General features: G+C 44.8%; 1 protein-coding gene across 1 annotated transcript in view; it reads right to left on the bottom strand.

The window, feature by feature from the left end:
* Positions 1-24,940, bottom strand: part of ZNF236 (zinc finger protein 236) — a 91,404-nt gene that overhangs the window by 38,109 nt on the left and 28,355 nt on the right. Inside the window, exons 10-12 of the mRNA XM_029922764.1 lie at positions 14,927-15,199; positions 13,329-13,532; positions 748-889 (exon numbers count right to left, since the gene is read on the bottom strand). Of these exons, the coding sequence (XP_029778624.1) occupies positions 748-889; positions 13,329-13,532; positions 14,927-15,199 (619 nt within the window). The remainder of the gene's footprint in view (positions 1-747; positions 890-13,328; positions 13,533-14,926; positions 15,200-24,940) is intronic.

Here is a 24,940-nt window from a genome sequence, read left to right on the forward strand (position 1 = left end):
TCAACATTCGACCAGCGAGAGCCCCCGGGGCGCAGAGAGCTGGAGTGACGCGCCTGAAGCCACACAGCCAGCACTCGGCAGAGACGACGCCCTGCGGCGAGTCTGCCTCTGAGTTCTAGACGTTTTCATGACACTTCAACTCTCGTGACCAAGCGCCTGCTTCCATTTCATTGTCGCTAGCACCAGGCATTAATCTGAATTCTGACGAACAGATCTGAAACCTGTTAATGTGCGTCACTGAGTCAACAAGCCAAATTCTTGTTTGACACGTCCTAGAAACTGCAAATGCTGACATGTAATGGTGCAAATAAAATCCGGTGACAATTTCTGGGTAGAATATTCTAGTCAAGACACTAACGATTGAAAGTATCTGTCACCAGGGGTGCCTGGATGGCTCAGTTGGTTAAGTGCCTGACTTCGGCTCAGGTCAAGATCTTATAGTTCGTGAGTTCGAGCTCTGCATCAGGCTCTGTGCTAACCGCTCAGAGCCTGGAGCCTGCTTCACATTCTGTGTCTCCCTCTCTCTCCATCCCTCCCCCGCTCACACTCTGTCTCTCTCTCTCTCTGTCAAAAATAAGTACACATTAACAAAAAAAGAAAAAAGAAAGCATCAGTCATCAATAAATACTGTGGGGTCAAACGTGACATTTTCAAATCCCAGACGCGAACACTACCATCCTTACTATGTCTACACCAGATCACTGCAGTCGAGCTACACCTCCCATTTCTGGGTGTCCATCACCTTACCTGATGTGCTGTTTAAGGTGGCAAGACTTTTTATATGCGCGATGACAGTAAAAACACTTGTACGGTCTATCTGCTTCATTTACAAAATTGTTATTAAAATAACTTTGAAAAAACTGGTTTCTTGGAATGGGCTGGATAAGACCTACAAACCAAAAGAAAATCAGGAATAATTCGTTGTTATTGCTACTAAAAAAGTTAAATGTCAAAAGGCATTTGCTTTCCCCAAAAGAAAATTTGGAGGAGTTAATATAGATTTCCAGTGTTGCAGCTAAATGCTATTCTAATCGTGTGGGAAAGTGGCTATTTTCAAAAAGCCCGCTGGGAACCACTTATACAGTTAACATATGACAGGTATTTTCCAACAAAAGGAATATATGCACATCGCAGTTCCTTCCTCCGGTTCAGTTTTTAAGGGTTTCCCACATTTGTTGGCACAGAATCAAAATAACCGTATTCGAAATGTAGGTCAATCAGGACTGAATCCCTTCTCCGTTCAGTATAGAGACTGCACCCCAAGTACTACGATAAACTTGAAACACAAATGATTCTCATGTGATCTTCTGTTCTAAAAAAAGTCTATTTTTACAGAAATGTTGTTAAAGGGTTATCTGTGAGTAGGAAAATTGGTAGGTTTTACAATCTTTCAATAAATAAAGAACCCCCTTAGGCTGACTATGAAAAGTCGGCCTTGATCAATTCAGGACAAACACGCATTTGAGCCTTCGCGATCACTTCCTATTCACCTGGAACATTAGGAGAGAGACCCCACGGTCAGCTCTGCCTGGACCCCCTCCTGGGCCGTGTCTGGACCCCGACCCCCACTGGGCCACTAACTCCTGCGTGAGAGTCCTTAGCGGGCACCGCCTAGGACACCGCGGTCCTGGCTCTCGGAAACAGCCCAGGCTGCAGCTCAGCTCTCTGCCCTGGAACCCACTTCTCCGTCCCGCCTCTCCCTGTTGGATGTGAAAAACAATCCCTCCAGTCATACAGAGCCGGTGTTTCAGAATTCTCGAGAACTCCCTCCCCAGTCTCGGTAAGCCCTTTGCCGTCCCGGGGGCCACGCTTCTCCACGGCCTCACGTTTCCCCGTCCCCATTCCCGCTGCCACCGATCTGAGACAATGCAGGAAAAGGCAGAGCAGCGGAGGCCTCGGAGGCGCTGCTAGGGCACGTCGCCGCCGCACCAGACCCAAGAACCTGCCCTGCTCCTCCTGGCACCTGCAGCAGAGGCCCCGTTATTTTTCAAAGAGAACTCAGAACCCTCCCTTGTGACCTGTGTCCAATCGGCACAGCACAAACCAAAAACTGCTGGAACTTGTCCCATTCCACAAGTGGTCTGGACGAGCAGAGCCAAATCGGTGCTACTCAGAGACACTCTCCGCGGCCTCGGTGCTGTCCCACGCTCCCCGGCTTTGCCCTGGGGACTCGGCTCCTGCTCAGAACAGCAGTCGCCTCCCCCAGGACCCACAGACTATATCTCGTGGAGACAAACACCACGACGATGCCTCCATCAAATCACGGTTCTGCTCTACTCTCGCCGGTCACAGGCGGTCGGGCCAGCGTGCTCAGAGGCCTCGTGTGGCTCGCTGCCCAGCTCTGAGTCACCACCGCTCTGCGTGGCTTCCGACCCTGGCTGGCTCTCGGTGCTCCCCCCAGCCACCCTCCCGTCACCTAGTCCCTGTAGCTCACTCTCCCTGTCTCCTTCCCCCCTCCCCTGGCTACAGCTTAAGCCTGGGACCTGTCCCATGGTCACAGACACAGCCCTGAGCCCATGACACCCCGCAAGGAAGACTGGTAATATGACCCAATATATTAACGCTCCTGTCCTCAGCGTCGAGAAAATTAGGGACTGGAGGAAAGAAGCACACACACAAACCAAACCGAGACCTTCTATTTCCAATCGCAGGGCCGACCTTCACTGGTCGTCTAGTACGCTGGGACCCTGTGTGGTGGTGCGAGCAGAACAGAAAGCTCACGTGAACATTCTCCAAAGCGGCACCGGACACGTGTGCCGTCTGGGTCGCCATCCAGCTCATGAAACCGGGACACCCGAGGGCCTCACAGGAGGTCTGCGCAACAGCTCCTGTCCAGCACAGTCATTTAGAGTTTTATGCAAATAGGCTCAGTAACTACTTGCATAAAAGTACCACTTAATTAAACTATAAACTCCCATTTCCTTGTTCCTTGCTGAACTTAATGGAATGAATGGTTTCTGAGAAAAACACCAATAGAAAATTTTTTAAATTCATCCCACAAGTAATGTCAACTGTACAAAATTACAAATTTCAGAAATTTTATGTAGTTCATTAGATACGTTAAAAAGCAACTAGAAAGAAAAATATAGGGCAATGAAGTAATTTTAAGCAACTAGTTATCTACATTACATAAATTGATGGAAGTAGGTAAAATAAATGAAATTCACAAAGTAATTTTTAAAAAGTAAAAATTCTCCAAGGGTTAGATCTATTGCATTGGGGGGTAAGTAAGACATGTCGCAGATAAGGAAGCGAACTGTGCCTTTTGCCGTCTCACAAACGAAGACCACGCCTTATAAAGAGGGCTGTGGGGAAGCTGTTTCAAGGTCACCAAGGCGGGCACCGGGGGCTCAGAGTAAAGATCACCAAGGCAGGGTGCCCGGGGGGCTCGGTCAGTTAAGCCTCTGACTTCAGTTCAGGTCACGATCTCACGGTTTGCGGGTTCAAGCCCGGCATCGGGCTCTGTGCTGACAGCTCGGAGCCTGGAGCCTTTCTCTGCCCTTCTCCCACTCTCAATCTCACTCTCAAAAATAAACAAAACATAAAGAAACAGTTTTTGAAGACCACCAAGAAGTCAGGCGAGAAGCCAGTGCATAAAGTCAGGATGTTCGGGGATGTCCTCCCAGGGCCCTGCGGCAGACCCCACGCGCACGGGGTGGCACAGCTGGGTGGGCAAGGCCAGCGGTCAGGCCTGCACCTCCTCCAAGCTCCAGTCCGCGCCCGCCTCGCTCCTTTACACGGACAGCCCACGCACCAGCCCAGGACAGCCAGCCTGTGCTGGAGAGCCAGCGCCAGAAGCTGACCGGGGGCCTTAATACTAGCCATGTACACTGGGCCTCCTGGTAAGGCCCACTCTGGTGCAGGGTGCACACTGCAGCGGCAAGCCCTCGGCCCCCCGTGGTTCCTACCCAACTCTCTGCTGTGGCTTCTCCACCGTCAACAACTTCCCAGAACGTTTGGCTCATCATTTCTTTTCCAGAACCACAAGCCCACAGTCGGGAGTGAGTCCCCTGAAGCTGGCTCCCTCACTCCGAGTGACCGCCGCCTCTCTGAGGAGGAGCACCGGCCTCGTGGCCTGGCCAGCTGCTGCCTCCTGCCCGGCCACCATTCCTTCCCGATCTGCCTGTGACTCAGGAGCAGAGTCCCTGCATCGGCTGCTTGCTGACGCGCTCCTGCGCCTGCCAGTCCCCTGGCTCCTTCTCCAACGATCAGGAAGCTCATAAAGAGGAACGTGAAGGACCTGCTCTCGGAGGTGATGATAATGAACTGCGCGTGCGCTCTCACAGAAGGGTCACAGGCGTGACCGGCCACACACCCCGTTCTGGCTCTACCTCAACTGCACACTCGCCGCCAGTCCAGGCCAGGACACAGGACTTCCTGCGCATCCTCTGCAAGGAGCGCCCCTGGGCCAGTGGGCCCAGAGCACTTCACACACCGCTGGAGGGCACCTCTGTCGTCTGCGTACCGTCACAGTGCTGCAGCAACCAAGCCGGGCGGCACAGCGGTTTGCTGCCTCCCCCGTACGCAGGAGGGCCAACCCGCGGGGCGGTGCGCGGCACGTGTACTCAGAAACAGACCACCAGCGGACCCTGAGTCCTTTGCGGGGGGGGCTTCCTACTGTGAGCTATTAAGGCAGTAAAATTATAGGCCTCGTTTTTTAGATGCTTTTTCACCTATAATAATTTTATAAACACAAAGTCCTGTTACCAAGTTAGGCTAATTACACGGTCTGTTTCTGAAGAAAAAAAAATTAAGGGTAAATTAAATATACATAAATATCCTAAAGTCTTGGTGACTGACTAGACCATCAGTCCCATATGTATGTGAGTATATAGATGAATATACATAGACGAACATAAATATACATACATTATTTTAAGGAAATACTCATCTCAAAGAAAGGCATGAATAATTCCAGTTGATTAGTGTGTCTCAAAAACAAACTGAAAATGTCCTTAAAACTTCCTAAAATTCCTTCTATAATAACAGGAGAAAACGTTTATCTTGTTACAGTGTTTGGGAAAATACATTTAAACCTTAGAAGAGCTTTCTCATATTATAAATAGTAAGAGAATGCAAATGCTGCAAAGTGATGACAAATATAACATTATTATAAATAATACATAACATATAAAATAAACTTGGTATATAAGGTGAGACAAATGTGTGTTAAAAAGCAAGAGAAATACTCTAATAGCACTATAATTAAAACATGAACATAAACTTGGAAGATCAATCATTACAGCCATGGTGCAACCAAGGGGCACCTGCCAGCTCAGTCGGTTAGGCGTCTGAGTCCTGACTGTGGCTCAGGTCATGATCTCAGGATTCTTGGGATCGAGCCCCAGCGTTGGGCACCGCACTGACAGTGCAGAGTCCACTTGGGATTCTCTCTCTCCCTCTCTCTGTGCCCTTTCCCACTCGTGCTCACTCTCTCAAAATAAACTTTAAAAATATGTAAAATAAAAGATAACCAAAGCCTGGCTCACTTACAGAGAAAAGATATTTCAAACATCTATGCTACACAAAATGAACACTTGGGGACATTACACTTACACACACACACACACACACACACACAGAGTTATATATAGGGGAAAACAGTGACTTGTAAAAAAATAGATACATCTATGATTTGGAAATTGAGAAGAAACTGTAGCTCAGAATCCCTTTTCCTTATTTCTTTCTTTAGTTTTTTAACATTTATTTGTTTTTGAGCGACAGAGACAGTATGATCAGGGGAGGGGCAGAGAGAGAGAGGGAGACACAGACTCTGACTCAGGCTCCAGGCTCTGAGCTGTCAGCACAGCTGTTGGACCTAACCGACTGAGCCACCCAGGGCGCCCCCGCCTTTCCCTTATTTCTACTTGTCCCCCAGTTTTACTGAGAAATTAACAGTCACACATCACTGTAGGGGATGGTGTCCATCTATTGGGACATGGCTGTTGTGGTGGGCTCGGCTAACACCCACCCCCTCATAAAGATACAAAAAACAAGAGGGAAGAAAAAACGAACGAAGTTCTCCGTGTGATGAGCGCTCTCAGGACGCACTCTCCTCCCAACCCGCCTGCACATCACACAGCAGCGCGGGCTGCAGGCACCAAGGTGTTGCCTGTTGCTGGTGCGTCTTTCCCTCACAACTTGAAGTGTGTACCTTTCAACCCCCTTCCTCCAGTGCTCTCTCTCCCTCCGCTCTTCTGAAAACCACTAGCTTGACCTCTTGTTCTTTGTGTCTGCATTGGTCTCTTCTTCCTTTTGGATTCCACACACAAGTGAGATCATATGGTATTTGTCTTTCTCTGACTTGTTCCACTTAGCAAAATGCCTTCAAAGTCCATCCATGTTGCTGCAAATGGTAGCATTTCCTCCTCTTTTATGGCTGAATAATATTCCTTTTTTGGGTTTTGGTTTTTTACCCACTGATCCATCAATGGACACGGAGATTGTTCTCATCTCTTGGCTACTGCAAATAATTCTGCTATGAACATAGAAGTGTGGTGATCTTTTTGAGTTAGTATTTTCATTTCCTTTGGAAATGGATCCAGAAGTAGAAGTGCTGGATCATATGGTAGTTCTATTCTTAACTTTTTGAGGATCCTCCATAGTAGTTGTACCTATTAACGATCCCACCAACAGTGCACGAAGTCTGCCTATTCTCCACATCACACCAGCATTTGGCCACAGGCAGGAGGTGATATTTCACTGGGGTTTTAATTTGCATATGCTAATGACTAGTGATGTCAAGCATCTTTTCACATACCTGTCAGCCTTCTGACGATCTTCTTTGGAAAATGTCTATTCAGGTCTGTTACCCACTTTTTAATTTTTTTTTTAGTTTCATTTATTTATTTGTTTTTTATTTATTTGAGTTGTAGGAGTTATTTTGGATATTAACATTTTATCAGATACATTTGAATGCAAATGTTTCTTCCCATTCCATAGGCTGTCTTTTCACTTTATCGGTGGTTCCCTTGCTGTGCAGAAGCGCTTTGGTTTGATGTGGTCCCACTTATTCTTGTTGCTTGTGCTTGAGGTGTCCTATCCAAACATCATTACCAAGACCCACATCAAGGAGCTTTGTTCCTAGGTTTTATTCTAGACCTTTTGTGGTTTCAAGTCTTACATTTACGTTTTAACCCATTTTGAGTTAATCTCTGTAAGTGGATAAGGTAAGGGTCGCGTTTCATTCTTTCCCTTGTGAATATCCAGTTATCCCAGCACGCTTATTGAAGAGAGTATCTTTTCTCCATTGAGTGTCCGTGGCTCCCCTGTCAAGTAGCAGCTAACCATATACACTTGGGTTTACGTCTGGGTCCTCAGTTTTATTCTACTGGTTTTTATGCCAGCACCACACGGTATCAGTGACTACAGCTTTACAGTATAACTTGAGATCAGGAAGTGTGATGTCTCCTGCTTTGTTCTTCTTTCTCATAATTTCCATGGCTAATTACATTCTTTGTGGTTCCATACCAATTTTAAGAGTGTTTTCCCTACGTCTGTAAAAAAAACACCATTAGAATCTTAATAGGATTGCACTAAATCCACAAATAGCATCAGTAGTAGTGACATTTTAACAATATTAATTCTTCCAATCCATGAACAAGGGATACTTTTCTATTTGTGTCTTCTTCAACTTCTTTCTTCAGTGTCATGTAGTTTTCAGAGTATAGACATTTTACCTCCTTGGTTAACTCTATCCCTAAGTATTTTATTGTTTTTGATGCTACCGATCTAGCCAGGACTTCCAGTACTCTGTTGAATATCAGTGGTGAGAATGGGCACCCTTGTCTTGTTTTGATCTGATAGGAAAAGCTTTCAACCTTTTACCATTGAGCATACTGTTAGTTGTTGTCTTGATATATATATCCTTTATTATATTGAGTTATGTTCTTTCTATTTCTAATTTGTTAATTTTTTTTATCATGAATGGATGTCAAATTTTGTCAGATGCTTTGTCTGGCATCATATGACTATTTTCTTTTATTAATGTAACATATCACACTGATTGATTTGTGTATATTGAACCATCCTTGCATCCCTGTGATAAATCCCACTTAATCGTGGTAAATGATTCTTTAATGTGCTGTTGAATTTGGATTAGCAGTATTTAATTGAGAAATTTTACATGTATATTAATTAGGGATATTGAATAGTTTTCTTTTCGAGTCGTGTCCTTGTCTGGTTTTGGTACAAGGATAATGCTGACCTTGTAAAATGAGTTTGGGGAATGTCCTTCCTCTTTGACTTTTTGGAAAAGTTTGAGAAGGGTTGGTGTTAATTCTTCTTTAAATGTTTGATAGAATTCACCAGTGGAACCATCTGGTTCTGGTCTTTTTATGTTGAGAGACTTGATGATTAATTCAACAAACTTACTAGTCATTGGTCTATTCGAACTTCCTATTTCTTCCTGATTCAGTCTTGGTAAGCTGTATATTTCTAAGAATTATTCCATTTGTTCTACTAGATTGTCAGTCTGTTGGCATATAATTGTTCATAGTAGCCTCTTCAGATCCTTTGTGTTTCTGAGGTATCTGTTGTAATGTTTTCCTTTGTATTTTCCAAAAATTTATAATTTTGTTGACTTAGATCCTCTCTTTGTTAGTTTAGCAAAGGGTTTGCCAGTTTTATTTTTTCAAAGAACCAACTCTTAATTTCATTAATATTTTCTACTGTTTTATGTTCTCTATTTACTTCTGCTCTAATTGTTTCTACTTCTTCCTTTCTGCTAACTTTGGGCTCAGTTTGTTGTTCTTTTTCTAGTTCCTTAAGGTGTAGATTATCTTCTTTATTTGGGACTTTTGGTGCTTCTAAATGTGGTGTGTATTGCTATGAATTTCCCTCTAAGAGTTGCTCTTGCTGCATCCCATGAGTTCTGGTATGTTGTGTTTCCATTTTCTTGTCTTACGAAACTTTTTTATTTCCCCCTTCTTTATTTCTTTGATCCATTGATTGTTTAGGAGAGTATTGTTTAACTTGCATGTGTCTGTGAATTTTCCAGTTTCCCTCATTGATTTCTAGATTCATTCTACTGTCATCACAGAAGATACGTGGTATGATTTCAACCTTCTTGAATTTGCTAAGGAATGTGTGTGTGTGTGTGTGTGTCTGTGTGTGTGTGTGTGTCTGTGTGTGTGTGTGGCCCCGTGTGTGTGTGTGTGTGTCTGTGTGTGTGTGTGTCTGTGTGTGTGTATGTGTGTGTCTGTGTGTGTGGCCCCGTGTGTGTGGCCTAACATATGATCCACCCTAGAAAATGTCTGATGTGTGCTTGAGAAGAATGTGTATTCTGCTGTTGTTGGTTAGAATGTTCTGTATTTGCTTGTTAGGTCCATTCGGTGTATAGTGTTGCACAAATGTGCTATTTCCTTATTGATTCTCCATCTGAATAATCTGTTCATTGTTGAGAGTGGAGTATTAAAGTCCTCATCTATTACTGTATTACTGTTAATTTCTCCTATTAGCTGTTTCTACTTTTATATATTTGAGTGTTCCCATATTGGACACATAAATATTTACAACTGTTGTATCTTCTTGATGTATTGACCCCTTTATTATTATCTAATGACCTACTTTGTCTTTTTTGTTTTTTACCATTTCTACCTTAAAGTCCGTTTTATCTGATACAAGTATAGCTACTCCTGCTTTTTTTGGTTACCATTTGTTTGAAATGTCTTCTTCTACCCGCTTCACTCTCTACGTGTATTTTCACAGCTAACCTGAGCTTCTCCTGGGTAGCATATCACAGGATCTTGTTTTGTTCTCCCTTTAGCCATTCTGTGTCCTTAATTGCAGGATTTAATCCATTTACATTTAAAGTAATCATTGATAGGTAAGAACTTACAAATGACGTTTTGCTCATTGTTTTCTGAATCTAATGTTGTCTTGTCCTACTATCTTTTTGTGTTTTGATGCCTTAATATGTTTTAATTTCTTTACCATGCTCTTTTATGTGATTACTGTAGGATTTTCCCTTGTGGTTACCATGAGGCTCACACAGACTATCTTAAACTTTAAACAGATACTAACTTCAATGGAATCCATACATTTTACACTTTTATGCCTCCTCCCACTCACATTTTAGGTTATTGCTGATAAAATTTATATTTTTTTAATACTATGTAACTACAGTTGCCTATAGTTATGGTTATTTTAACAAGCTTTTTTAAAAACTTGTTTTTAAATGTTTTTATTTATTTTTGAGAGAGAGAGAGAGAGAGAGAGAGAGAGAGAGAGAGAGAGAGAGAGAGCATGAGCAGGGGAGGGTCAGAGAGAGAGGGAGACACAGAATCTGAAGACAGACTCCAGGTTCTGAGCTAGCTGTCAGCACAGAGCCTAACGTAAGGCTCTAACCCATGAACCATGAGATCATGACCCAAGCCGAAGTCAGAGGCTTAAACAACTGAGCCACCCAGGCGTCCCTTTTTTTCCTTAACTTTTAAACTAGAGTTGTAAGTAAAGTGTGCACCACTATTGCCATAATGCAGAATCTAACTATGACTACATATTTAACATCAGTAGTGAGATTCATGCTATCTTTTTATGTTTTTATGATGTTAATTACTGTTGTTTTACCTCCACTCAAAGAAATCCCTTCAGCGTTTCTTATAAGAAGGTCTGGTGGTAATGATGTCTCTCAGCTTTTTATGATGACTATAATGAGCTTCCTCTGAATATCATGATCACCTGTGTCTCCAATACCTCCGTAGTCTGCATATTATTGTATTTAAAACTTAGTTCTTGAATTCGAAGAAAAAACACTTAGAGTACAAGAGAGCATGTCAAGTGAAATACAACCCCTAACATACAATAAACTTCACAATATTCAAGTTCAGTAAAAATTACTGGTGCTTGATACCAAGACACAGCGACCCCGTGAAAATCATGGTGTGCTCCCCCATACATCTGTGCCTGGGAGTGCAATGGTAGTGCGTGGGCAGAAGAAATGAACATTACTGAACACAACCCTGGTCTAGAAGTCAGAAGATCCAGAATGCTAGATCGACCATGAGCACAAACTAGTTGAATAACGTAAAAGCAACACAACTCTTTCTAGAGCTTAGTTTTTATATCTGTACGAATGAAGAATTTAGAGAAGTTTTTGGAATGACTATTTTTAAGTTCCTACACAACTCTAAAAGTTTGTATGACTGGACAGCACCACACCACCAACTGTGCCTCCTTAATATGCAGACTGAATTACTTGCTAAGGTAGTTTTAATGCATTCTAAGTTTCCTAAGTGATAATGTTAGTCTACGTGACATATTATGTTTTAGGTAAGCAGGCTGAACTAGAACAGCTCATCTCCTAATGAAGTCAAATAACTGTAACTTATTGTGCAAAAAACCTTTGCTGTCACTTTTTTTTTTTAATCACAATCTGTCCCCCAAAGTCACATCTTTTCTACAGGGCCCCTGAGGAGCTCAGAGTCTGAAAGAAGAGACAGACACAAATATAAATAATAATGACATTATACATGAAAATAATTATTTACAATATTTTACATTCTACAATGGGAAGCCCTCTCTGTCTGAAGCACTTCCCTCGGGGCTCTCACTCAGCCTGGACCAAAGAATTCTGCTCCCACTAATTTGGTCTACGTTTCACAGTTATCTGTGAAACCAACAAGCAAAATGTAGCCCATTTTAACCTGGGAAAAAATCTGGAGTATCATGACTGGAGTTTAACTAAGGGTTTAGAAACTTAAAGTCAAGAAACCCACAGGTGTTTAATTTGATGAATGGCAACCTGAAAAAACCAGTAATTTGAGGGTAACTCTAAAAGCATGAAGGATAATTCTAGGGCCACTGAAGAAATGTTGAATCTGTCCTGACTTTGAGAGATTTTTCTGCGTTTCAGGAATGACACAAACCATTGAGAACCTATAGATTATGGTGAAGATCAGATACACATTAGAAGAATTTGGTGTGTTGTTTTGTTTCGTGACCTACCAAAAGTGGACAAGGACACCCAGGTGTTCTAACCCCCACGGGAGCTTTGATCCGTTTCTCAGGTTTGGACAACTAATAGCCAAAGAATTACAGTTACTAGGAAGCTCCGTACACTCACACATAAAACCAACAGAGAATAGTACTTTGGGGTTTCAATCTGTCATCTGTTTTGAGGTTTTCCATTTCTTCTAGAGTCACTTACAATAGAAGAACAGGATTCTAGAAAAGATCCATTTCATCTAAATTTTCAAATGTGTTAGCTATCTGAACTACAGCTAACACAGTTAGCTATTCTCTACTATGTTTTCACTGAGCTGTAATGAAAGATTATATCCTGGGTAGGATCTACTTTTGAAAACTTGAAAATTTTCCATATCCTAGGATTTGGCCAACTTCTATTCCAAGCATATTTAAGAGTACGTATTACAGAGTAAAAGATTCGGTAAAGCTATTAAATAACCCTTTATGTACACGTGTACTTCAGATCCTCTTCAGTTTCACCGCTTAGTTAAATTAACCTAATTGAGGAATTTTCACTATACTTTAGAATTTGAATATTCCTCCTTCCTTGTAATTATTTTTGGTTTATATATGTGATGGTATGCTCCTAAAAATTCATGATTTTTTTTTTTTTTTTAAGATCCATGATTGTTGAGGAGCATCTGGGTGGCTCAATCAGTTTAGGTGTCTGACTCTCAGTTTCCACTCAGTTTGTGATCTTGCAGTCCACGAGTTCAAGCCCAACACTGGACCTCGCACTAACAGCACAGAGCCTGCTTGGGACTCTCTCTCTCTCTCTGCTTCTCCCCTGCTCATGCTCATTCTTTCTCTCTCTCTCAGAAAAAATAAACTTTTTAAAAAGTTCATGACTTTTGATCATCTTATTAAATATACCATTTAACTTTCATTTATATTAAATTATACTTTGATGTGAATTTTGTTCAGGGACTGGATTATCTTGCCTAAGACAGAGTAGAGGAACTGTATAAAAATATAAGTTTTAGCACAGAATTTAATGAAGTTTCTTAAATTTTGTTTAGCACTTACAAAAGTCATTTTGATGAAGATTCTCATAAGCAGTGTTTTCTTTTAGTTAATAAAACCATACGTTAACCTTAATAATATTGAGCCTAAAAAAACCAAACAAACCCTAAAAGCTAGCAATTTTCCGTTTTAGTCCAAACACTACAGCAGCCCCTGTAAAACCCGTCACCTATCACACAGAGGTTTTAACTAGGATTTCCATTTTGCTGTGGAACATACTAGGCCATCAAGCAAAAGTTCGAACACAAACGTCATTAACAATACGCTGAGACCGTCTGCCTACGTGGACCGTGACATTCATACGCTTCTCGTCAGGCCAAAAGGGAAGAGACTCTTACCTACGTCAGTTATGAGAATCGGCTCCTGCAAAGGGATATCGGGGACCGGAAGGCTCGCCTTGCCGACGCGAACCTTGGCGGGCTTGCGCTGGTGCCTCATCTTCCTTAGCTCCGTGTGTTTGAAGTGGGAGGCGATGTGGGTCTTCCTGTGGCCTGAGGTCCGAAACTTTTTGTCACAGTGAGGACAAGCAAAAGGTCTGACTCCTAATCAAAATAGAAGTATGCTGTAGAATTACTTCAAGAAAATACATCTCAACAATTAATGCCAACAAAACGTTCGAGCACTCGAATACGGATACGACACTTCTGTCACCTCCTCCATAGTTTCGTGGATATCACACAGCTGTCCCCTATCTGCACACGGGGCAGACGCAGATGCCGAGGTGTGTATTACGACCATTTTAAGTCAAAAAGAACAACTGTTATCTGTGCGGTGTGAAATAATTAAACCTTCAGATATTCAAATATTATTCAGTCGCTAAGACTACTCCAGGGCAGTAAGACTGCTCTCTCTCAAGGACTGCAGATGCCGATGTTGAACTAGCACTTAGCGGCCCGGCGCATTTAGTAGCAAGCAGGAAGTGGGAGTTGTCAGAGACTGTCACTAGTAATAGCGCTGCTGCCCCCACTGACTGTAATGACGCCCTCTGTACAACTCTCCATCCTGCCCAGAAGAGACTGCCCTCATTTAGAATTTTACTGGTAAGTGAAAATGGAGATTTCAAAGAAGGGCATATAACAAAACCAAGGAGTTTCAGCTTCTCCAAATACTAATCCACATGGTCAGTTCAGCCCAGTATCCCAGGTGCGCCAGGGAGGTTCCCCCTAATGAGGAGGGGTTTCTGTGGGGGGTGGGGGGATGATAAAAATGTTGAAAATAGATAATTGGGTGGGTTGCACAATTTCTGAATAAAGTGAATTCCGAATTCACTTTAAAGGAGTACATTTTGGGGTGCTTGGGTGGCTCAGTCGGTTAAGCAGCCAACTTCCGCTCAGGTCATGATCTCACAGTTTATGGGTTCAAGCCCTGTGTCGGGCTCTGTGATGACAGCTTGGAGCCTGGAGCCCGGTTCAGATTCTGTGTCTCCCTCTCTCTAACTGCCCCTCCCCTGCTCATGCTCTCTCTCTGTCTCAAAAATAAACTATAAAAAAATTTTTTTAAATAGTACATCTTATGATCTGTGAATATATCTCAACAAAACTATTATAAATGAAATTACAGCCTAAATATGAATGTTTTCATGCCTGCATGTGGATGACACAACATCTGAAAGAGGAGGTGTGAGGTCTCCCCTCCCTGTCCCAGGCCTCCGCACAAACGCCACACCCCCAGGGGTCTCCTAACAAAGGCCCACCTTCTCCACCTCTAAACATGGTGGCCCACAAGCACTCCTGCCTTGGCTCTTTGCCTCCTGCATTCATCCTGAGTGCTCGAGTTTAGTGCTCCCCTCGTGAAGCCGGGGGCTCCACGAGCATCCGGGTCCCATCCACACCTGGAGCCTGGCCCACGCAGGTCACAAAGGCCTTGGAAGGGAGTGCAGCTCCTGGCCTCGCGCCCCGAGACCCCAAGCGATGGGAGGGACCCCGGCCCCGGGCACCTGTGTGCAGGCGGATGTGCACTTTGAGGCTCCCCGAGGTGGAGAAGCTCTTCATGCAGTGCTGGCACTTGAACGCCTTGATGCCCGTGTGGGTCTTGATGTGGGCGGTCAGCGTGCTCTTCACAGCAAAGGCGCGGAAGCACTGCGGGCACTTGAAGGGCTTCTCGTGCGTGTGAATGCGGATGTGGCGCACCAGGTCACTGGGCTTCCGGAACTCCTTGGTGCAGTAGGGACACACGTGCCATCGGACACCGTTCTCCTCGCGGATTGAACCTGGGGCCGAAAGAAAACAAAACCAGTCCAGCGTGGCACGTCTGGCCCATGGGTACTCTGGCCGCTGTCACGGCGCTAGAATGCCTCTCTGCGGTTAGTGAAGCCACTGCAGACCTATTAAAGATCTACGCACACGTCTGCCACAGCACAGGATGTGCGATCAATTATGAAAAAAGTTGCAATTTCCACAATCACTGAAATTATGGAAGATGATAACTGAATCCTGCAGAAAGCCTTAACAATCACATGAGAACAAAAACCGTAGCCCGAGGGACGGGAGAGCGCAAACTGGACAGGCAGTGCACGTCCATCGACGGCAGGGACACACTCAGGCCCTGGCACGTGTGAACAAGCGCGCGTGACCAAACGACCCCAAGATTCAGTCCGAGGATAGGAGGAGAAGAAGGTGGAGTAAACAGTGTTTGAGCCTGTCGGGCACATGAATAAACAGTAATACGCAAGCAACAGGGAGCCATGAATTCTTATGCCGTAAAAAGGCATTACATAAATGAATAGTTACAACCAAGAAATAGTTCATGATCAAACACAAGACTCTTCTGTAACTTTAAATATTATCATTCAACTTTCAATCAGGTGTAAAACTATACCTATCAAGGGGCGCCTGGGGGGCTCAGTTCGTCAAGCATCTGACTTCACCTCAGGTCCTGATCTCGTGGTTTGTGGGTTCGAGCCCTGCGTCGGGCTCTGCGCTGACAGCTCGGAGCCTGGAACTTCAGAGTCTGTGTCTCCCTCTCTCTCTGCCCCTCCCCCTCTCGTGCTCCGCTTCTGTCTCTCAAAATTAAACAAATGAAAAAATCTTTTTAACCTATTCCTATCAAAAAAAATCACGAGTTTATAGAAATATAAGTAAAATGGTTTCTAAATTATAGACATTTTAAAAACAAATTCAGCAGAATCCCTTTTTATCTTTTATACTTTTGATTAGATTTATTCATCTGAAATTAAATAAGTGTTCACAGTGAGGTCAAGAACCCACTTAAAATCATAAAGATTTTGGCCAGGTTAATAAAATCCATCAGAACATTTTAACTACTTATTTAACTGTGTCTTTACAGACATAGCTTTATTAGAGGAAAAAATACTTTGTTTGCTTCTGCTATTAGTAAATGCAAGGAATCTACAAGGAGGGAAAATGTATTTTCCTGAAGACAATGCTCTTTGCAGGACTAACTAACATCGGAAATAAGGTAAGGGAAAAGAACAAAAAATGACATTTTTCTATAAATAGTGACACAACAGAAATAAGGTCAAGTCAGGAACACACACAAACCCCACGGAAAAGAGAAGAAAACAAGGGAAGTGGCTTCAGAAATGGAAGAAAGCATTTATTTCGTGGTGAGACTTGTTTATACTAACGAAGTCTGAGACTTAGGCTGTTTAAAACCAACAGATAAAAATTATTTCATAAAAGTGCAGGAATTACCTAAAGGTCTTATGACACTTCAGAAAAGCGAGGTATAAGAAGGTGAAAGGACCATAGTATCTGCAGCTAATAAACCTGGGAGCCCCCCCATCAGGTTTTCATCCAGGCAAAACTGAAAACTGCCTTTGACCATCTAAGATGACAGAACATTCAACTCTCACCAGGTTCTAATTACTTCTGGGGACGGACAGGAACAGAAATTACACACTGGTGGCCCCGCAGCTGTCTCCACGCGTGGCCGGCATAGGTTCTGTGTGGCCCACGCACTGCTACAAAAATGTTAAATCCAGATTTTCGAGCCTCTGACAATCTGAACGATCTGGAATACCAGACCTGGAGCCCCTAACGGCAACACTCCCTGGTGCTGGGCAGGTGCTTTTCTCTTCAACATTAATAAATTTAAGAGGAAAAAACATACATTATCATCATCTTCAAGATGAAAAGGCAATTAGTAAAATTTAATATCTAGTCTTAACCTCTAAAAAATTGTCTTAAAACAGGAGCACCTGAACAAACATAGCTCAGTATGTTTTCATTTAACAGGAAAATACTAAAAACAATCCTATTACAGTCAGGAAAAAACTCCACTATCACTGTCACGAATTTACTGTGTTCTAGTGACACAAGCCAGCGAAATTAGGTAAGATACAGTAATATACGCCCTAGAACCTTAAAACTCAGAACGAAGCCCATATTTTAATACACGCATATCAAATTCATCATAGCTACGAACAAAATCCAAAAGAAAATTTTAAAATACTACTAACATATGAAAAAAATAAAAGGAAAAGAAGATCTGAATAAATGGAAATCCACACCCTATTCTTTGGTATAAAGACCAAAGTTATAAAGACATCAGTTCTCACTGCTTAAATCACTTACATATAAACACCAAAAGAACTTTTTTAGAAGTCAGAGTTTTGGAACTTTAGCAGACAAGTCTAAAGTACACATGAAAAAACAGGTCTGATAATCACCAAGAACAGACCATCAAGTGCAGCAGGAAAGGACCAGGCCCACAGGCACAAGAACGGACCGGCAGTGGCGCACGTGAATCAAAAGACCAATCCGTGCACAGAACACAGGCCAGAAGAGAGCCATACGGGTCAGAGAGTGCAACGGGCAGAACGGTATCCCAGCATTTCAGTGGAGAAAACAGAACTTATTCCATAAATGGTGTTTGGAGAGTGGGGCACCCATCTGAAAACCAAAAATTAAACTGAGTCAAAGATTTGGTTTAAAATACAAAAGTATGAGGGGTGTCTGGGTGGCTCAGTTGGTTAGGCATCCGACTTTGGCTCAGGTCATGATCTCACAGTTCATGGGTTGGAGCCCTGCGGCTGTGCTGACAGCTCAGAGCCTGGAGCCTGCTTGGATTCTGTGTCTCTCCCTCTCTCTTCCTCTTCCCTGCTCTCTCTTGCTCTCTCGCTCTCTCTCTCAAAAATAAATAAATATTTTTTTTTAAATGAAAGTATGAAAGCATTGGATAAAAGAGGTTATTTCCCATAACATCTATGTTGAAGTCTAAGTATAGTAGAAGTCCGAAATCCATGAACACTGACCAATTTGGGTATAGAAAACATTTTTCCCTTTTAACTCGAAAAGACAAATTAGAAAAGAATACATGCTTTCAAAATACTATCACCTTTAATGTATTATGGCAACTAAAAATCAAGAGTCAGTCTAATGAAAAAATAAAGACAGTTCTTTAACATGAAAAGTTGCTCAACATTTTACTCCTTATTAGAGAAAGGAAATTAAAACTACAATCAGAACGATTTTAACCTACTGGATGAGTAAAGAGGATCCCCAAATTTTGAAACAATAACTTCTAAAGCCTATGACGAAACAGACACCCCAATGCACTGTGGATGGGGGTATAAATTGACAGAACACCATGGAAAGAAAATCAGCAATATTTACTCAAATTTTCTCTTTTGTTACGCAGCACACGGGTGATACAAATACTGAATTCGAACAAGATCTGTGGGGTGGACCAATTTCACTACCCTGATGTTAATATCTGTGCCCTGGGTCTAGAAGACAGCGCCCTTGACCTTGGGATACACATACTGGTGTATTTAAAGGGGTATTAAACAAATTTATGTTTATTATCACTTGTATTTGCAAAAGGTTGCAAATAAGCTACATAAATTTTTTATCCATAAAATGGTACAATCTCTAGACATTTTTTTTTCTTTTAATGTTTTTTAATTTATTTTTGAGAGACAGAGCAAGCAGGGGAGGGTCAGAGAGAGAGGGAGACCCAGAATCCAAAACAGGCTCCAGGCTCTGAGCTGTCAGCACAGAGCCCGATGCGGGGCTCGAACCCACGAACTGTGAGATCATGACCTGAGCCGAAGCCGGATGCTTAAGCGACTGAGCCACCCAGGCGCCCCTCTATACATTTCCTAAAATCTCAGGTGGAAAAAGGTAAACTGCAAGAAAGATTATATAGATGTGGGTTGTGATATACGTATGTACACACGCGCGCAGTATGCCCCCAGCCTTCTAAAAGACATAACACACCTGTGCTTGTTCAAAAGACACAGGGACCCCCAGCGGCAGTGGCTGCCCTAGGGAGGGTACATGGGGGACAAGAACAGGGGACTCTTCACCGTATGCCGCTATGTATCTGTTGAACTATGTGGCATGAGAAAGCGTCACCTTGTTACAAATAACGGTTAAACATACGCGTCCACCACGAGCCGGGCACACTCCTACACACTCAGTTCTTATTCCGTCACAGCCCCGTCGCACAGACGAAGGCTAGCGAACGTGCCCAAGATCAGGTGTGAGTAAACGGACAAGTCAAGGCACACGTTGACATCTGGGTAATTCTAGAAGCTGAGAGCGATTCTCTCAGACAGGTCTGTCCTCCCTGCTCCACTTGGAGGAGAGAGCTGACCACACACCAACGGCTGCGGCAGGCAGGCCCTCGCCCTGGAGGGGCTCAGGTGCGGGGATCCAAGCACGCACGTGCGGCAGAGCTCAGGGACCCGCGTCAGTGGGGACTCACCCATGGGGGTAACCTCACTCAGAAATGTCTGCATTCAAGGGGTGCCTGGCTGGCTCGGTCGGTGGAGTGGAGGACTCTGGACCTCGGCACAATGAGTCAGCCCCACGTTGGCCAACGTGTAGAGATTAATTTTAAAAAATACAAAATAAATTCTTGAAAAGAAAAAGCATGCATCCAAAGGACAGTTTTTGGAGATACATTTACCAGGCAAAGAAAAAGCAAAAAGCTGGGTATGAAGTTCTGGAAACATAAAGCTCACAATGGCCACCACGTGAGCTGTGTCTTGGGGTCGGCAAGAGGCAGAGCTGGGGGCAGAGAGAGTGACGCGTTGGAAAGCCTACGTGCACTAGAGGTTTTCAGCAGGCCGAAGAATGTGCCCATGAGGCATCCTCCTCACGCTGGAAACAGTTTCCACACAAGAGAAGCTGCTGGGGACTCAGCCAGCTGGGTCCTGGCATCAGCTGCTGCCATGCGTGAGGACGGGGGTGACAAGGTGACAAGGACCCGGGCTCTGCAGGGGGGAGGCAGGACCAAGCGATGGGAAGACGCCTGTGGGTTCTTCCATGGGACCAGACCACGTGGCCATTGCCATCAGCCAACTCCAGGACAGCAGGAAGGACAGAGAGACAGGCTGCTCTAGGACTGAATCCAAGGGCTGGCTCAGACGCTGGACGAAGGCCCTGACTTATTCTAGCAACTGGAGGTGCAGGTGCGCGGGGGAGGTGCACCCTGAGGACAGACAGCCACAGTCACTGAGACTGGAACACCCAGTTGCACACAAGCTCACAGACTTAACTAGTGTTCAACAACAACGAGGGAGACACTTGTATCTGGGGACTCAAGGTCAGGTGCTGGATCTGCAGAGACCTGGAGCGAGGTCCAGACACCCAGGTGCTCCTGAACTTGCCGCTCCGGAGTGTCTGGACCCTCATGGCCCCTGATGGGGCCGGTGGGTCGTGGTGTGATGCGGGCACCAGGGAGGCCGCGGGGACCTCTGCTGAAAGACGCCCCGTGGGAACAGCGCATCCGGCACCTGGGACGCAGCACACCAAATCTTACACAACCGTGGGACACCCACTCAGAAGTGACAGGCGTACCCTCACAGGCAGCGACAGGGCTTAAACATAGGCTGCAGGGCCGTATACTGTGTGGCCACTTTTCTGAAGTCGTACACAAAGGGACAAGCTCTGTTGGTAAAGTAGACCGAGCAGAATCTCCGTGTCCAGTCCCACCACCTACCGGGTTTTTCACGGAGAGGAAGGAAGCCGAGGACTCCTGGCCAGATTCCCAGAGCTGGAAATGTAAGGGGCCGGTCACTGGCAGCTGACTGGGCCACATCAAGGAGGGACGGAGACAGGAGGCAAGCTCCAGACACTACCCCAGGTGCTGAGACACACGCTGTGGCCCGAGCGCAATGGCACGTCCTCTAACTGCCCATGCAGCCCTCGGGCAGAAGCTGACAGAGGCCACCGTGCCGGCTGCCTGAAAACGGACTTGGGATAAAGCCCGTGCATCTGGGACCGAGGAAGCTGTGTCCGAGGGAAAAGCAAGCGGCTGGCGCTATTGCTGTGTGTGACCGCGCCTCCCCGAAGCCGCAGCTGCCCCCCTGGGCTGGGTCCCAGTCTCGCTGCAGCCGAAGGGGGACAGGAAAAGTGCTGTCTTGAGCTAGATGCTCCCCGGTCTCATGCTGCTCCCTTGTGGTATTTCCAGAGTGGGTGCTCCGCAGGGCAGGGCAGGGACGCGAGGACCATCAGGGGTTTGCTTTCCTAGGCGATCCCCAAGGTATCCCAGACTGCAGCTGTCCACCATCCCTCCCGGGCTGGTGGGGCGCCAGGGACAGGGACAGGGACGGGGGTGAGGCTCTGGGGACAGGGAGAGGGGGTTGGGCTCCAGGGACAGGGGCCGGCAGGGCTCTGGAGACTGGGGCCGTGAGTGTTCCGAGCACAGGGCCAGGGGCCAGGGGTGCTCCAGGGATATGGACAGGAGCCGGTGGAGCTCCAAGGACAGGGCCAGGGGCCAGGGGTGCTCCGGGCACAGGGACAGGGGCCTCTGCCTCCTGCAGTGGTGGAAGTGCTGCTCTGAGGAGGAGGAGACCACCGAGCTGCTGCTTCAGGCGGAGCTACCAGGCCTCCCCTGGAACCGGCCCAGTCAGCGGCTGAGCCAGGTCAGGGCAAGCAAGGTGCAGAGGACACGTCACCAAGGGGTGCACGGAGGCTGTGCTCCAGGGCTGGCCCCCACCCCCCCGCTCCAGAACCCACTCGGGGCTGGTCCCAGCCCGGGAGGCAGAGCTGCCCAACAACTTCACAGCTTCCGACCCCCGCGTTCCCAGCACCCGCAGCAGGAGCCACGGGCCTGGCAAGTGCACACGCACTGCCCGCAGGTGTATGCAGTGCCCCTGGAAACGACCCCCCGCAAGGGAGCCCTAGGTGCTGCGTCTTCAACCAGAACACCCGCCCTCAGCTCGGGGAGCCGCGGAAACCCCTCACACGTTTCGGCAAGGGCGCCAGAGCCGGATGTGCAGTTCTCAGAAACGACGCAGGGGTGCTCCTCGGGGAGCACAGCCAAGAGCCCATCTCCCTCTGCTCGCTTCGTCACCAGGAACTCCGGGTAACAATTTATACAGGAGGAACTCTTCTGTGCCAGCCACACTGATCCTGTAAACGCGGCTTCGAGCTCACCGCAGTGCACCTACTATGACTGTCCTGTAAGAGGGGTGTAATTTTAATTTTCCCTAATTAACACAGGTAAGAGAGCCAACCAGAGACGTTACTTCCGTGCCAACTCAAATAGTATATGTACGAAATGCACAGAGAACTGCTGCTAAAACATAAGCAGACTTATCCTAGACCTAGCACCTTAAACTTCATTGATCTACTCTAAGTCCCTTAGAAAGACTATCACTGTTAAAAACTGTACTTTGTAAAACATGCTGAATATAAATAGAGATTTTCCTTTATGTGTCTGCACACAAAGTATGAGGGGAACACAATGATCAAAACTAATTTCCTCTAAAGAGCGATTACATTTCTTCAAGTAGCTTTAAGAACAATGCACATTCTATAAAAAAGAAGTTTCGTATATTAACTTATTTAAAAGTGGGTACTGGGGTTATCCATTTTTTACAAACAAAAAGTAAATTTTATTAAGTGAAATTGAAGAAAAGAATATTGGTCAAGCAAGTTAGGGATAAACCCAAGGGATACAGAAGTGCTGACACATAGGGGCACAAGTACCCCAATGTTCATAGCGGCACTTTCTACAATAGCCAAATCATGGAAAGAGCCTAAATGTCTATCACCTGATGAATGGATCAAGAAGATGTGGTATATATACACAATGGAATACTACATGGCAATGAGAAAGAAAGGAATCTGGCCATTTGCAGCAAAGTGGACGGACCTCAAGGGTGTCATGCTAAGCAAAATACGCCAGGCAGAGAAGGACAGATACCATATGTTTGCACTCACAGGTCTAACAGGAGAAACCTAACAGGGGACCTGGGAAGGGGAAAGGGGAAAAAGAGTTAGGGAGAGGGAGGGAGGCAAATCCTGAGAGACTCTGGAATACTGAGAACAAAGTGAGGGCTGAAGAGGGAGGGGGGAGGGGGAAGGGGTGATCGTCATGGAGGGGGCACTTGTGGGGAAGAACACTGGGTGTTCTATGGAAACCAACTTGACAATAAACTATTTTTTTAAAATGTGTAATAATAAAAGAAACTAAGAGAAGGAAAGCAAGAGAGAAAGAAAAATGAGAAAGTCACATCGAAGCCCAGACAGATGACATGGTTTGCCTCCCATGAACCAACTGCTGTGATTTGTCACCTCACAGATTAAGATAGGAAAACATATGATCATAACAACAGAGAAGAAAAAGGCATTTGATAATATTCAACAGAAAGCAGAAAATAAAAAACCTTCTTACTAAACCAACAGTGGAAGGCAGCCCGCCCTCCAGATCTGAGAGGTTATAGGAAACATTAAAACCATCCCCTTTAAAAGTCAGGATAGAAGTGGCCATTCTTCCTACTTTGCCGGTGTAGCTCTGTGGCAGAAATCCAAGCCCATATAACAAGAGAACTGTTCATAAAAGATACAATATCTACATGGAAAATCCAAAATAATCTACAAATTGCTACAATTAATAACAGAAATTAGTTGGTTGCTGGATTCATGATCAATATACAAAAGTCAGTTATCTTTCTATATAGCTGTAACAAAAACTGCAATGCAAAAATCATTTACAGCAACAAACACTAAGGTAAAAGAACAAAACTAAGAAAAGAGCTTTATGTAACAGAAGATAGCAATAAGAAGAGAAATATGGGGGCACCTGGGTGGCTCAGTCGGTTGAGCATCCGACTTCAGCTCAGGTCATGATCTCACAATGTGTGGGTTCGAGCCCCATGTCAGGCTCTGTGCTGACAGCTAGCTAGCTCAGAGCCTGGAGCCTGCTTCAGATTCCGTGTCTCCCTTTCTCTCTGACCCTCTCCTTCTCACACTGTCTCCCTCTCTCTCTCTCTCAAAAATAAATAAAAACATTTGAAAAAATAAAAAAGTAAAAAAAAAAGAAGAAGAGAAATATGGTCTTGGACATAAAAAACACTAGTATTTTAAAGATACCAATTTTGTCAAAACTATAGACCAGGATAATCCTAAAGAGAATGGAAGATAAGACCCGCCTTAAGGATTTCAAGAGCTGATCTAAAATTACGGAGACAGTGTGCGGGTATTCACATGCACAACACGTGTGTGCAACACAACTAGAAGCCAGACACATGCAGAGACGGAAACCAGATCACTAACACACCTGGCGCCACGGGTCAGAGAAGAGACAGATTTTCCGACAGCGCTAGACTACTATTCACCACACAAGAATAAGTAAGACATCAATCCCACCTCTTATACATAAAACTGAAGTCCAAATAAATTAACTGAATTCAAAGTGAAAGGCCAAGTTCTAATACTTTTGACAGATGCATGGGAGAACACAATGCGGATAAAGGAGAATTTCTTCCATGAAACACAAACTGCCCAAACTCTATACAGGAAGACTGAAGAGACAGAATAGCACAATAAAATAACGAAATTCATAATGACTCGAAGTCGTCAAGAAAAGGCTGAGTTATGAAGACCGTACTCAGATCTAAGAAGATAAAAGTTACACCATCACCACAACTGCATTAAAAGTCAGAATCGTTACTCATCTAGTCATGAAAAGGCTCCTTCAAGAGGGTCTGGATAGGGCTCTCAAAACACCTAAAAATAACAAAGAAAATCCA

This window comes from Suricata suricatta, chromosome 14 (genome assembly GCF_006229205.1).
Source record: "Suricata suricatta isolate VVHF042 chromosome 14, meerkat_22Aug2017_6uvM2_HiC, whole genome shotgun sequence".
Lineage (NCBI taxonomy): Eukaryota > Metazoa > Chordata > Mammalia > Carnivora > Herpestidae > Suricata > Suricata suricatta.